The sequence below is a fragment of the Tachysurus fulvidraco genome, chromosome 13 (genome assembly GCF_022655615.1).
Source record: "Tachysurus fulvidraco isolate hzauxx_2018 chromosome 13, HZAU_PFXX_2.0, whole genome shotgun sequence".
Taxonomy (NCBI): domain Eukaryota; kingdom Metazoa; phylum Chordata; class Actinopteri; order Siluriformes; family Bagridae; genus Tachysurus; species Tachysurus fulvidraco.
Window position 1 is genome coordinate 21,111,423 of NC_062530.1, and position 12,142 is coordinate 21,123,564.

At 38.5% G+C, this 12,142-nt stretch overlaps 1 protein-coding gene across 5 annotated transcripts in view; it reads left to right on the forward strand.

Moving 5' to 3' along the window:
• The window catches only part of LOC113652492 (voltage-dependent calcium channel subunit alpha-2/delta-1), a 102,151-nt gene that overhangs the window by 86,652 nt on the left and 3,357 nt on the right, over positions 1 to 12,142 (forward strand). For 3 of the 5 annotated variants that reach the window (XM_027161601.2, XM_027161599.2, XM_027161600.2), the window contains 11 exons: positions 545 to 648; positions 1,633 to 1,719; positions 3,035 to 3,102; positions 3,274 to 3,312; positions 3,436 to 3,507; positions 5,493 to 5,645; positions 5,885 to 5,937; positions 6,024 to 6,079; positions 6,327 to 6,444; positions 10,134 to 10,246; positions 11,456 to 11,538. In XM_027161601.2, coding sequence (XP_027017402.1) covers positions 545 to 648; positions 1,633 to 1,719; positions 3,035 to 3,102; positions 3,274 to 3,312; positions 3,436 to 3,507; positions 5,493 to 5,645; positions 5,885 to 5,937; positions 6,024 to 6,079; positions 6,327 to 6,444; positions 10,134 to 10,246; positions 11,456 to 11,538 — 946 coding nt within the window. Of the gene's footprint in view, positions 1 to 544; positions 649 to 1,632; positions 1,720 to 3,034; positions 3,103 to 3,273; positions 3,313 to 3,435; positions 3,508 to 5,492; positions 5,646 to 5,884; positions 5,938 to 6,023; positions 6,080 to 6,326; positions 6,445 to 6,605; positions 8,280 to 10,133; positions 10,247 to 11,455; positions 11,539 to 11,951; positions 12,041 to 12,142 lie in introns of those variants that run through there. The other 2 variants (XM_027161603.2, XM_047822503.1) reach the window with 2 other exon arrangements.

Genomic DNA, 12,142 nt, shown 5'->3' on the forward strand with positions numbered 1-12,142 from the left:
TTTTTTTTTTACTGTTATTGTTTTCACAACTCTAGAATGTACTCCATATAAGAAACAGCGAATGGTTGTTGATATTATTAAGCTTGCTGAAGGGAGACATATTTCACGTGTATGAAAGGAGTCTCCTGTGTCAAGTAATAGCTCTTAGGTTTTCTGCTAAGGGAATGTCTTCAGGACAAGAAGACCTTGTGCATTCTATTGTTTTTTTTTTTTGTTTTTTTGTCATTTATAAACCATTTAACAAGTTTATAGCCACCATAACAGGAACTACTGTTTTGCTTTGTGGGCTTTTCACCACATTAGAGGTAACTATAAGTGGATAAAATGAATGCTTTGTTATTCATTGGATTAAACAGTATAATCTTTGACAATTTGCTTTAGAATTAAAGGAATTTCAGGATGTGTTCTATGAAATTAGTCAATCACTAATTATTTTCCTACTACATTACGTCCCTTTAAGTGTGTAATTCCATGTAATGGACGACATCGGTATTACATTTAATAACCTTATCTCATTAACATGTAATGTCTGTATTTGTCTCAGTGCTGGAGAGGAGTGGACCGAGAATGCAGAGACGTTTGATTCCAGTTTCTACAAGAGGAGTTTAGACAATGACATATATATCTTCACTGCCCCTTATGTCAACAGTAAGCAGCTACCAGACCCCACACACATTGTTGTCATCTTGCAGGTGTTTGAGAGAGAGAGAGAGAGAGAGAGAGAGAGAGAGAGAGAGAGAGAGAGAGAGAGAGAGAGAGAGAGAATGAGAGAGTCGGTGGGTGGGGCTGTGTGTGTGTCTGCTACATTAGACCACTTCTTGAGTAGGCTTTTCTTCTCATTGGCATGCTTCTGATCACAGCTGTTCGTCTATTTGATGCTTGCATGCATGCACACACACGCTTTATCTCCTTCCAAGATGCAGTAAGCCTGTGTTACTTACAGAATGTCATCGTATGAATAATCCCCACCTGCACACAAGTGTGGCCTGGATCAATCTCACATACACACATGCGCGCACACACACACACACACACACACACACACACACACACACACACACACACACACACACACACACACACACACACACACACATGCCTCAGTAGACCCTACCTAGAACCATGCTGGGTTAGATGTGTCAAGCCTTCTTGAGGTTATCAGTAAATTTAGAAAGCAGGGACTTTAAGTTGGACCCAAGTCCTTTTTGAATTTTGTTTCTTAACTTTGAATTCAGAACTTGCAGCAGTTCAGAGCCTTCAGCTTTACATCTACATACTCTTAGTAAGTGCATGTGTGTGGGTGGTTTATATCATGATGGGTCCCCAAAAGGATATGAAAATCTGACAGTTATGACCTTGAGGGAATGTTTGGCATTGGACCCCATGAGGAAAACCTTTTTTTTTTTTTTACAGAAACTTATTGTTGTACAGTATTATCCTTACAAGGATAATAAGGCAAACATGTGTGTGTCTGTGTGTGTGTGTCTGTGTGTGTGTGTGTGTGTGTGTGTGTGTGTGTGTGTGTGTGTGTGTGTGTGTGTGTGTGTGTGTGTGTGTGTGTGTGTGTGTGTGTGTGTGTGTGTGTGTGTGTGTGTGTGTGTGTTTCTGTCTCTTTCTCCCCTCATTAAACAGAGAGCAGGGAGTCCAGCTATGAGTCTGGTATTCTGGTCAGTAAAGCTGTGGAACTGGACTTCAATGGAGTCAAACTCAAACCAGCTGGTGAGCACACAAAAGAATTGCTGATCACTTTTCAATTGATGAGGACTTAGAGGGGTAGTGTAACCATAAATCAAACTTACACAATTTTCCACTTATTTCCACTTTTAGCAAATGTAATCAATCAGCCAAGAATTTTTTTTTTCTTTTTTGAACATTTGCTTCTTTAGTTTTACACTGAAGTTTTGAAGGACAGTATGGTTGACACCTAATGAAAGTCACACCCAGTACATCATTGTTTTTTTGTTTGTTTGGCCTTTTTTTTATTGCATGTATAAACAGTATTTATATAGAGTGTGTAAAAGGAACGATATTCGAATCATTTTCAACTTTTTTCAGTTTTATATGAATAGGACATTAACAATACATTCTGGTACAAAGCAGCTTCACAGAAATATGGATATAGATTGAGATCTAATGAGCGAGAAAGAGGTGAGAGTGGAAAAGAAAAACCCAGATGATGCAGACAGTGCAGAGGATAGACATTATATAATCCCTTCCTATTTCCCGAAAGCATGCCAGTGTGTATACTGGCTTTGTGAAATTTCATATGATGTTAACGATTGTGTGATTGTGTGTGTGTGTGTGTGTGTGTGTGTGTGTGTGTGTGTGTGTGTGTGCAATGTGCTATACTGCTGGTGGACAAGCATGTGCCAAGGGCAGTGGTGGCTCAAGCGGTTAAGGCTCTGGGTTGTTGATCAGAGGATCGACGTTCAAGCCAAGGGGCAAAGGTGCCACTGTTGGGCCCTTGAACAAGGTCCTTAACCCTCAAATTTAGGATATGCCAAGAAAGAATTTCACTGTCACTGTGTATATGTGACAAAATAAAGGCTTCTATTCTATCTATCCCATCCAGGGTGTGTCCCACACTTGTGCCCAATGTTCCAAAACAGACTCTGGTTGCACCATGACTCCATGACCAGGAAAACGTGATTAGTCCAGATGAATGAATGAAAAAAGATTAAGATTTATTGAGGTGGACTTCCATTACTGGTTAGCTACGTTAAACTAAAGCACCAAACATGTCTTGGCATTTATGGGGGAAGTCATGTAAATTTGATTTTCCTGTAAGATACCTGACATGGCTTTGTAAATGACATATTCACTCTGCGTAGAAGTCACTGCTTTGTGTCAAATCCTTCTGTTAATACTCCTAGCCTTTAGCATACATGAGGAGAGACAGGCATCATTGGTTGTATTTTTCAGAAAAAAGTCACAGAACTTTCAGAACAGCGCTGTCGGTTCTCATATCCCTACACGAGGAGTACATTGATAGTGTGGTCGCTATGTTTATGATGTGTAACGTGTTCTCTTGCAGTGGTGGGAGTCAAACTCAATGTATCTGCCTGGATGAACAGCTTCATGAACGCCACCTTGAAGATAAATGTAAGTGAAACAACTCCCTTTATCTGAACATGTGGAAGGCATTTTGTTACAGACTGTAGACAGGCTGATATTGCAGTCTGGAAGCAGAGAAGGCCTGACTCACTCTAATAAATGATGCAAAGCCTGTTTGGGCAATTCTCAGCTTTCGCCTCTCACGATTTTTCCCTGCAGTGTAAGGAGGAGATCTGTGGCTGCCTCAGGAACGATAAGGTACTGCATGTGTCTTGTGGTGTGCTGTATCAGAGTTCAGAAGATTCTAGATTGTCTGATTGGGTCCAGCCCTTTTTTTTTTTTTATTTGCTGTGTCACTCATGTTCATTCTGTTTTGATCAGCATGTGGACTGTGTGATACTGGATGATGGAGGCTTCCTGCTCATGTCTAATCAGGACGAATACATCATACAGGTCAGAGTCCCAGTGTGCACAGCAGTATTTCAGGAAAATACAGGTGCATTTTATTGGTTAAGCATACAATAATCATCCACGTCATGAGAGATGTTATTTACTGCCCCAGAGAATAAGATAAGCAAGAATGTGTTACGGTGGAAATTCAAATTTAAATAAATTACTGCAGTATGTCTCAGCAGGATAACTGCAGTGCATCATGCTTATTTTGCTCAGATGGATAGATATGCAGCTACCACACATATAACGCTGGAACAAATTATAACGCTTTAGTAGTGTATCCAACGAATAGGATTTCTTCATACCAAAGACATTTGAAAGGTTTTAACACCAGAAAATTGGAACTGCATTTTTTTTTCATTAGCTGCCAATACCATAAGTCTCATGCAAAATGTTTCAGGCATGGATTTAGAACTTCTCAGGATTGGTACCAAGAGCGACTAATGGTAGTTAGACGTATCGTCTGTTCCTGATGTGTTAGGCATACTTTGATTTCACATACATTGATCTTTTTTTTTTATTATTAGTATTGTACTTGTGCCATCAGAAGCAACTGGTTAATTTCACATTTTAGTGAGAGAATGTGGGTCTGATTATATAACAGATTAATAATGTAAAACCCCGCACAAGACTTCTTGTGTTCGTCTTGTGATTTTGACTCATCTTGACCATCGTACAGTCTGACATGGGGATCTTTCAGCAAGTTCTCCATGGGGACATGGAGAACTTGTATTCCTTATGTTTGAATACTGGACAGATGCAAAAAGCATTTCACTGCATGTCATACTCTGTACTGTATGTGTATGTGACAAAATTTAATTTGATTTGATTTTGATTTGATTTGATTTGATCAGGTTCATACAGTCTGATAAGCAAACGATCAGCAAGAATTATGAAAGATCGCACAATGTGAGAAGGCCTTTAGAGATGTGCGCAGGACTTTTGCGCTTCAGTTGCTCCATGTTCAGGGTCGCCACAGAGGACCATCTGATCCACATATTTACTTTTTACACCGGCTGCCCTTCCTGACACAACCCACCCATTTGGGACCACCACTGAGAATTAACCCCTCAGTGGCTGGGTTGGTTACCTGTCTGGACCACTAGCGATTGTATCTACCTGATATGTAATTGTAAATGTAAATGCTAGATTTTAATTAGCAACCAAAGACAATATTAGCTTAATTTTTACTTTCCTGACTTGAACCAGGTGGCTACAAAGGATGCTGTAGCTGCAGCACTCAGCACCACATGTTCATGTTAATAACTGTGTTTTTTGTTTTATTGGTGAGTTTCTGAGCATCTGACCGCTTACGTTGCTCCAGTGAAAGCAAAAACCACCTGCTCACGTGACTTTTTTGTTGTTTTCCATAGCATCCCAGTCCCAAAGCACAAATCTAGTCTCAACCAGATGTCCAATGAATAATATATTCACATTCATTTACATCTCTAACCAACACATGCACACTATGAGCATAAATAATTAAGAGTTTTGTTTTTCCCCAACGTTACTGCTCCCAATTGTACTGTTGTGTTGTGTTGATAAGTTCTTACAGTGCTATTATACTTTATTATAATATTACTAATTATTTAATAATATTATTAATAATATTCAAGTAAGTAGCTAAAATTCTGTTTTGTAATTGTTTTTGTTTTTACTTTCATTATTACTCGCAGAATTATCTAGACTTTATCTAGAAGCCTTTCTATTTGGTATTTCTCTGCAGACTTTATGAGCTTATTTACCACACAGCAAAGGAAATAAGTTTAATAATAAGCATACCAAGGACAAAAGCTAATCAAAGCATGTTTTTCAATTTGGATGGAAATATAGAGCTTCTCTTGGTTTCTGTTGTGGACAGATATTTAATTTATAGCTAAGAATCTGCCATCAAATTCATTACCCTATTTGTGTGTGCGTGTGTGTGCGTGTGTGTGTGTGCGTGTGCGTGTGTGTGTGCGTGTGTGTGTATGTTCACTGTTTAGATAGGTCAGTTCTTTGGTGAAGTGGACCCCATTCTAATGGCCAGACTGTTGAATACATCACTTTACACGTTTAATAAAACCTATGATTATCAGTCAGTGTGTGACCCCGAGAAAGAGCCAAAGGCTGCCGCTGGGCCACGATCTGCCTATGTGGTAAGTGAGAGTGTGTGTAGTGGTAATATAATAGTGAAAGTGTGTACTTGAATGTTTAAATTCAATTGTGTGTATTTATATGCACACAAGCATCTAGGTCCTTGTGTCTAGGTCTAGGTCCTTGTGCATATTAATTGTGTGTGTGTGTGTGTGTGTGTGTGTGTGTGTGTGTGTGTGTGTGTGTGTGTGTGTGTGTGTGTGTGTGTGTGTGTGTGTGTGTGTGTGTGTGCTGTTTTCAGCCTACCGTAGCTGACATGTTAAGTCTAGGCTGGTGGGCATCCACTGCTGCATGGTAAGCGGATTTGAGTGTTTGTCCCAGTGTTATTCAATCTGTTTAATCCTATTGAAGGATGCACACAGTTGTTCATTTTTTCTCAGGTCGATGCTTCAGCATTTCCTCCTCAGCCTCACTTTCCCGAGTTTTCTAGACGCAGGTAGATTTTCTAAACAACATGACATTTCTTTCCATTCTACCTTGTTATGCATTTGCATATCAAAAAAAGTGCTCCAGGAAAGGGTGTGTGTGTGTGTGTGTGTGTGTGTGTGTGTGTGTGTGTGTGTGTGTGTGTGTGTGTGTGTGTGTGTGTGCGCGTGTGTGTGCGCGTGTGTGTGTGCGTGTGTGTGCGTGTGTGTGCGTGTGTGTGCGTGTGTGTGTGTGTGTGTGTTTTCTGACCTATTCAGAGGACGATATCTCAGATGCCTACTCGAAAGAAAGCTGTATAACAGAGCAGACTCAATATTTCTTTGAGAACGACAACAGGTCTTTCCAAGGTGTGCTGGACTGTGGAAACTGTTCTAGGTGAGGACATAAATTTACCTGTCCTTTATGTGTGTGTCCTTTTCTTTGTGTATATTTCTTTCTGTTTATTTGTGTATGTATGTGCTTTTAAGATGAGGTCATTAGCCACCCCTACTTCACTTTCTGGATTGTTATTCTTTGTAATAAGTCCTCTCTTATAGGCGAGGATGTGAGCAGGACAGGTTTCCTGCTCCTCTTTTCTCTCCATGGCAGCTCGACTCTCCGAACCTCTATGCTTTCTACCTGATCCCACATTCCCCTTGATGTGTCCGAGATCCTGCGGGCCATAAATCCCGATGTCGTTCTCTCCCCTGGAAGTGGGGTAAAGTGAGAGGTGTCTGGAGTTTCGGCTCGCCGCAACCGCCGGCCTTTACGAGCCCCACGTGCGACTCTGCATACGATGGTTTTTCTTCTACGTTAACTACTTTAGACATGTAAAGTTTAACGAGAGCCATAAAAAAGAAATCCATTTGCAAAATCTCTGGACGGCGAGCCACTCCTTTCAGAGGGTGTAATTCAATCTCCCCCTCACACGTTCATGCCCCCTGTTCAGACCTGGAGAATGTAATACTCAGATATTTGGAGAAAACCAGATTTCAAATCTGAATTCCGAATGAAATATAATTATGCATTTCAAAGTTAGAACTACTGTGAATCATCCTTTACACAGGTCTCCCCTTGTGAGTAAAACTACAGTGTATACTACAGTTTGATATAAACAAAGTTGTAGTTAGAACTTCAGGTTTAGGTAAAACATGTTTATCCCTATTAAAATGACAAGATCTTTAAATATGCCATCTCGAGTAAGCATAAATGTAATGATTTAAATTAAAAAACCTGTCAAACTATATCACCATTCAATGAAAAATAGCATTTGCTAAGAAATCCAGCTAGCTAGCTGCCAGCAAATTAGCTTGTCATTAACACTGCTAAACAGTCTGAGAGGCTTGGACTTGGAGGTTTTATATTCTCAGTAGTCTATATAGCCACTTGGAATAGACAGACTTGTCAAAATATATCATATACATGATTTTCCAAAGTAATAATTGCCAAGCAGTTTTTAAGAAGGCTGAGAAGGCTACCTTCTAATTTGTGTTCGGGAACTTTTTGCCCCTGTCCTTTAGTGTTATGGATATAAAACCCTGAAGATATTTTAGTCTTTATTTTATTTCATTTTATATTTGGTCACATTTGGCTCATCCATATATATTTATTTGTATAGTCTCTAGGACTTGCTCTACAGTAGCAGTTCGATAGCAGCATCAGTGTTTGTTTGACTGTGTGTTTTCCTGAACATTATTCCCTTTTCCAAACAAACCTGGTTGGATTGAGAGATGGAAGCAGTTTTGTCTTAACCATCAGGGATACAAAATTTTGTTGCCGTACTGGCGCCAGTGGTGGTCAACCTTAGGTCGATTACAAAAACAGCACACTTTGCATCTCGTGGTCTAGAATATTGTCTTTAATCAAGTGGTTGTCAGTGAGAAATTAAACTCCCTGATGTTCTTCATCTTTATCTGCTTCACTATTCTATGGGCAAAGTTTAAGATTCGTCTGAATCTTAGACTCTGAATCTGTGTCTGAGATTCGATTAAGATTTGTCTGGGGCTTTTTTCCCCAAAACGCTATCAGATGCCATGAAAATCAGTCAAGAATTCTTCACTGCTAAAAAGTAAAATAAACATAATTTCACAAATTTCGGTTATAAACATATTAGTTCAAATAAGCCTTAGCTAAACGTGTCCAAAATTTATAATTACATTTATTTCATCCATATGCTAGGTCCTTCATTTTCATTTGTTAGGTTAGTATTTGAGATAGTTAGCAACACGACTACCAGTAAATTAGCTTGCATATATATATATATATATATATATATATATATATATATATATATATATATATATATATATGCAAGCTAATTTACTGGTAGTCGTGTTGCTAACTATCTCAAATATATATATATATATATATATATATATATATATATATATATATATATATATATATATATATATATATATATATAGATTGTGATTTAAAACAAACAAACAAACAAAAAATGTATAAAACTCAAAGCAGTAGCAAAATCTTTAAGACATTTCTGTGAGGAGCATTTAGCTAGTTAGCTTCCACACTGGTTCAAAGGTTAACGTTTTCTGCTTTTCCCTGTCGTGGAGCTTATTTTCTAAAATCACTAAGCCTCTCAAATCAATTTTTTTTTTTTTTTTTTTTTTTTACAGAAGTTCAGAGAAAGTCTGTTTTAAGAAAAAATGTGACTTTATTAGCACTTTGTTAGCAAGTTTGACCCAAACACAAATCTCTATAATTAGAATCAGCCATCCAAGAGCATTTAAAAATTACATTGCCAGTTTATGGGCACTTAAACAAGCTGAAGTTTGGGCTTTGATGTGCACGTTATCTAAGTGTGCTTGAATCACGCTCTCCTCCGTGTTGCTCGGGAATAAAGCATTCTTCAGTGGCCAGGTGGGAGAGTGCTCGTGAGCTTGGAGCACACTTATTTAGACGGCAGGATATGTAGCATTCCCTTTTTCCTCTGATCATTGAGTGCATGTGTGTAGGGGGTTGTGTCGCAGGTGGTTGTATAAGTGTATTCCAGCTTCATGTAAATGTGTGTGTAGCATGTGTGTGTGTGTGTGTGTGCGTGACCTGATGACTACTGAGATCAGAGGTTGTTGTGCTTAACTGAGCGTGCCCAGCTGCAGTAAACAGTGAGTGATTACTGAAGGTGCAGGTGAGATGTAATGGAGCGCTTTCACGCATACACACACTCACACACACACTCACTCTGACTTACATTCTCCCCACTGCTCTACACTGCACACTACAAAGCCATGAGTCACACTGTTCCAAAGAGGGGAGCTGAGGGAAAGCAGAGAGGGATGTTGTAAAGAAAAACTGGTGCCTGCCCAGAAACCCATTCAGCGTTGACAGCATGTAACAAGCCGCAAACCTGCTTTCCAATGGGACATGCTGATCTAAGATTACACTCACTAAAGACTTTAGCACATGTCTATTGTGTTAGAATGAAGTGCGCCCACATGACTAGTGATGGCTGTAAAACAAAGAGCTACACAATCTAAATCTTTGTATATATCAAATAATCCCTAAAGTTAAATAATTGGATTTGCATGAGCTAAAAACCTTACACATACTGAATGCTGAAGTCATCTGAACCACGACCCTTTCTCCATTTATTATGCTGCTCTTTCAGTGATGCCAATGCACCATTAAATGTATAAGAATTGTCCTGAATGACTTTTAACGGTACAACAGACGTACAAATAAAGTCACCACCTTTCTAAAATCTATTAAACCCTGAAACTTACGGTATATTACCTTTTCCTAAGACGAACAAAATTGATGCTTCTGACAATGTAAAAATCTATAATCTTGGTTTAGGGCCATGTAAGGCTGAATATATCCTTGTAGAACTATTTCATGCAAAAAAAAAAAAAAAAAAAAAAACTAATGGAAAAAAACTAATCAGGAATGAACTGTACCAAGAGGGAATATCAGGGTTTGTTTCCACTGGACTAAATGCTGCATATGTAAAAGCACTCAAATTTAACTGCACCCTAAAAAAAGCCTAATAAAATAAAAGTTATTTTATATCAGTTTTGTGTGCCATTTGTTTTTTTGTTTTTTGTTTTTTGTTTTTTTTCCAGAATGTACCGAGCAGAGAAGCTTCCCATGACCAACCTGGTGTTTCTGATTACTGATGCCAAGAGCACCTGTCTTTCCTGTGACACCAAGCCAGTGAGACAGGCTGAGCAGCCTTGTATCCTTCTGCAAAACACTGAACACCGATTCCTGACACAACTTCCATTCAGCCTGTGTCTACTGCAGTAATCTTCATTAACATCCACACTTCTTATGCTACTGCCAAAAACTGCATTTTGAACAAATTTTCATCAGTATTCCTAAAGAAAAATAAATAAATAAATACTAACTCACTATTTGTGACTAAAAACACAAAGAGATAGATATACACAATTAATATATTAAATAGGGGGCATGGTGGCTTAGTGGTTAGCACGTTTGCCTCACACCTCCAGGGTTGGGGGTTCGATTCCCGCTTCTGCCTTGTGTGTGTGGAGTTTGCATGTTCTCCCCGTGCCTCGGGGGTTTCCTCCGGGTGCTCCGGTTTCCTCTCCCGGTCCAAAGACATGCATTGTAGGTTGATTGGCATCTCTGGAAAATTGTCTGTAGTGTGTGATTGCGTGAGTTTTATGAGATTGTGTGTGTGCCCTGTGATGGGTTGGCACTCCGTCCAGGGTGTATCCTTCCTTGATGCCCGATGACGCCTGAGATAGGCACAGGCTCCCCGTGACCCGAGGTAGTTCGGATAAGCGGTAGAAAATGAATGAATGAATGAATATATTAATATTTGTGAGGTGATTTTTAAGTATTTTATAAGTAAGGAATCAAACACTAACACATTGCTAAAGGAAAGAAAACTGTAAAGTCATCTATTATAGAGACTTTTTTTACAGGACTTTTACAATTCTCTAACACAGCAAGTGCTTCCACAAATACTAATTAAACATTTTCTTAGAGAAAACAATTCCATATATATCTGTATATCATTCGATTTGAGTCACATGATTTGCGTCAGATCAACAATTAGACTTGGCTTTTAATCAGTTTATGTGTCATTCAAGTTTTTGTGGAGATAGAAGGTTTCTTCTTATAGAAACTTTCACATGTTAGGATTCATGAATGATTTTTGACTTTATTGACACTACATTAGCTTAGCAATAACGTTTGCATGTTAGGCAGTCGTCAGTTCTGCAAGGTTTATGATTACACTTGATTAATTGATGTGTTTATGATGGAGATGAATTGGAGCATTAGAGGAACTCGGATTGAAGGTCACTGTGTATATACAACTAATGTTACTTTATAGGCTGCTGTCAAACAACATAGAGGGCTACATTGTGAGATGTGTTACAGACGACGTATAGTTTTCCTGATGCTTTTGAATCAGCCAATGGTCCGGATCCCTGTTTCCTGGCTGCATATCCCCGCTACAGAAAAGGCCCAGAAGCCTGCTTTGATAACAACATTAACGTAAGTTACAAGACTACCTAACACAAAGGAAGACTTCTGTAAACCTTTATATGGTTTAATTTATATGGTTCAAGACTGTTTTAGTTTGAATTGTACAGTACATAGCAGTTCACAATTATTATAAATATCTCAGGGGTCAAAGCGTAAAAGCCATTATTTTATGCTTCTTTTTTGCACTTACTTTAAGGGATACTTTGTTTTTTTTTATTATTATTATTATTATTATTATTATTTGTTTGTTTGTTTTTAATTATGCCGTTTCCCTAAATGATTTAGTTCCTGTAAATATATCATTTACTTCTTTTGTCATGAATTCATATTTGTTCCACCTTTTATCTCATTTCTCTTTATTTTCCTTTTCTTTTTCCATCTTATCTTCACTGTGGACTAATTATCATGTCCATCATTCTCAGGATGAACCTTTGTGCCCCATCAGTGCATCTTCCACCTTGGCTTCATCTTCCTTTATCCTTATACTGACGTTTCTGTTTTGTGTATGATGGTTAGTTTTGTGTTTGTTTATAGCGTAATAGCAATGTCCTCTCCATCCAACATTGGCATGATATAAAGCTTCTGAAGCCCCTGAAATAACTAAAAGCAGCAA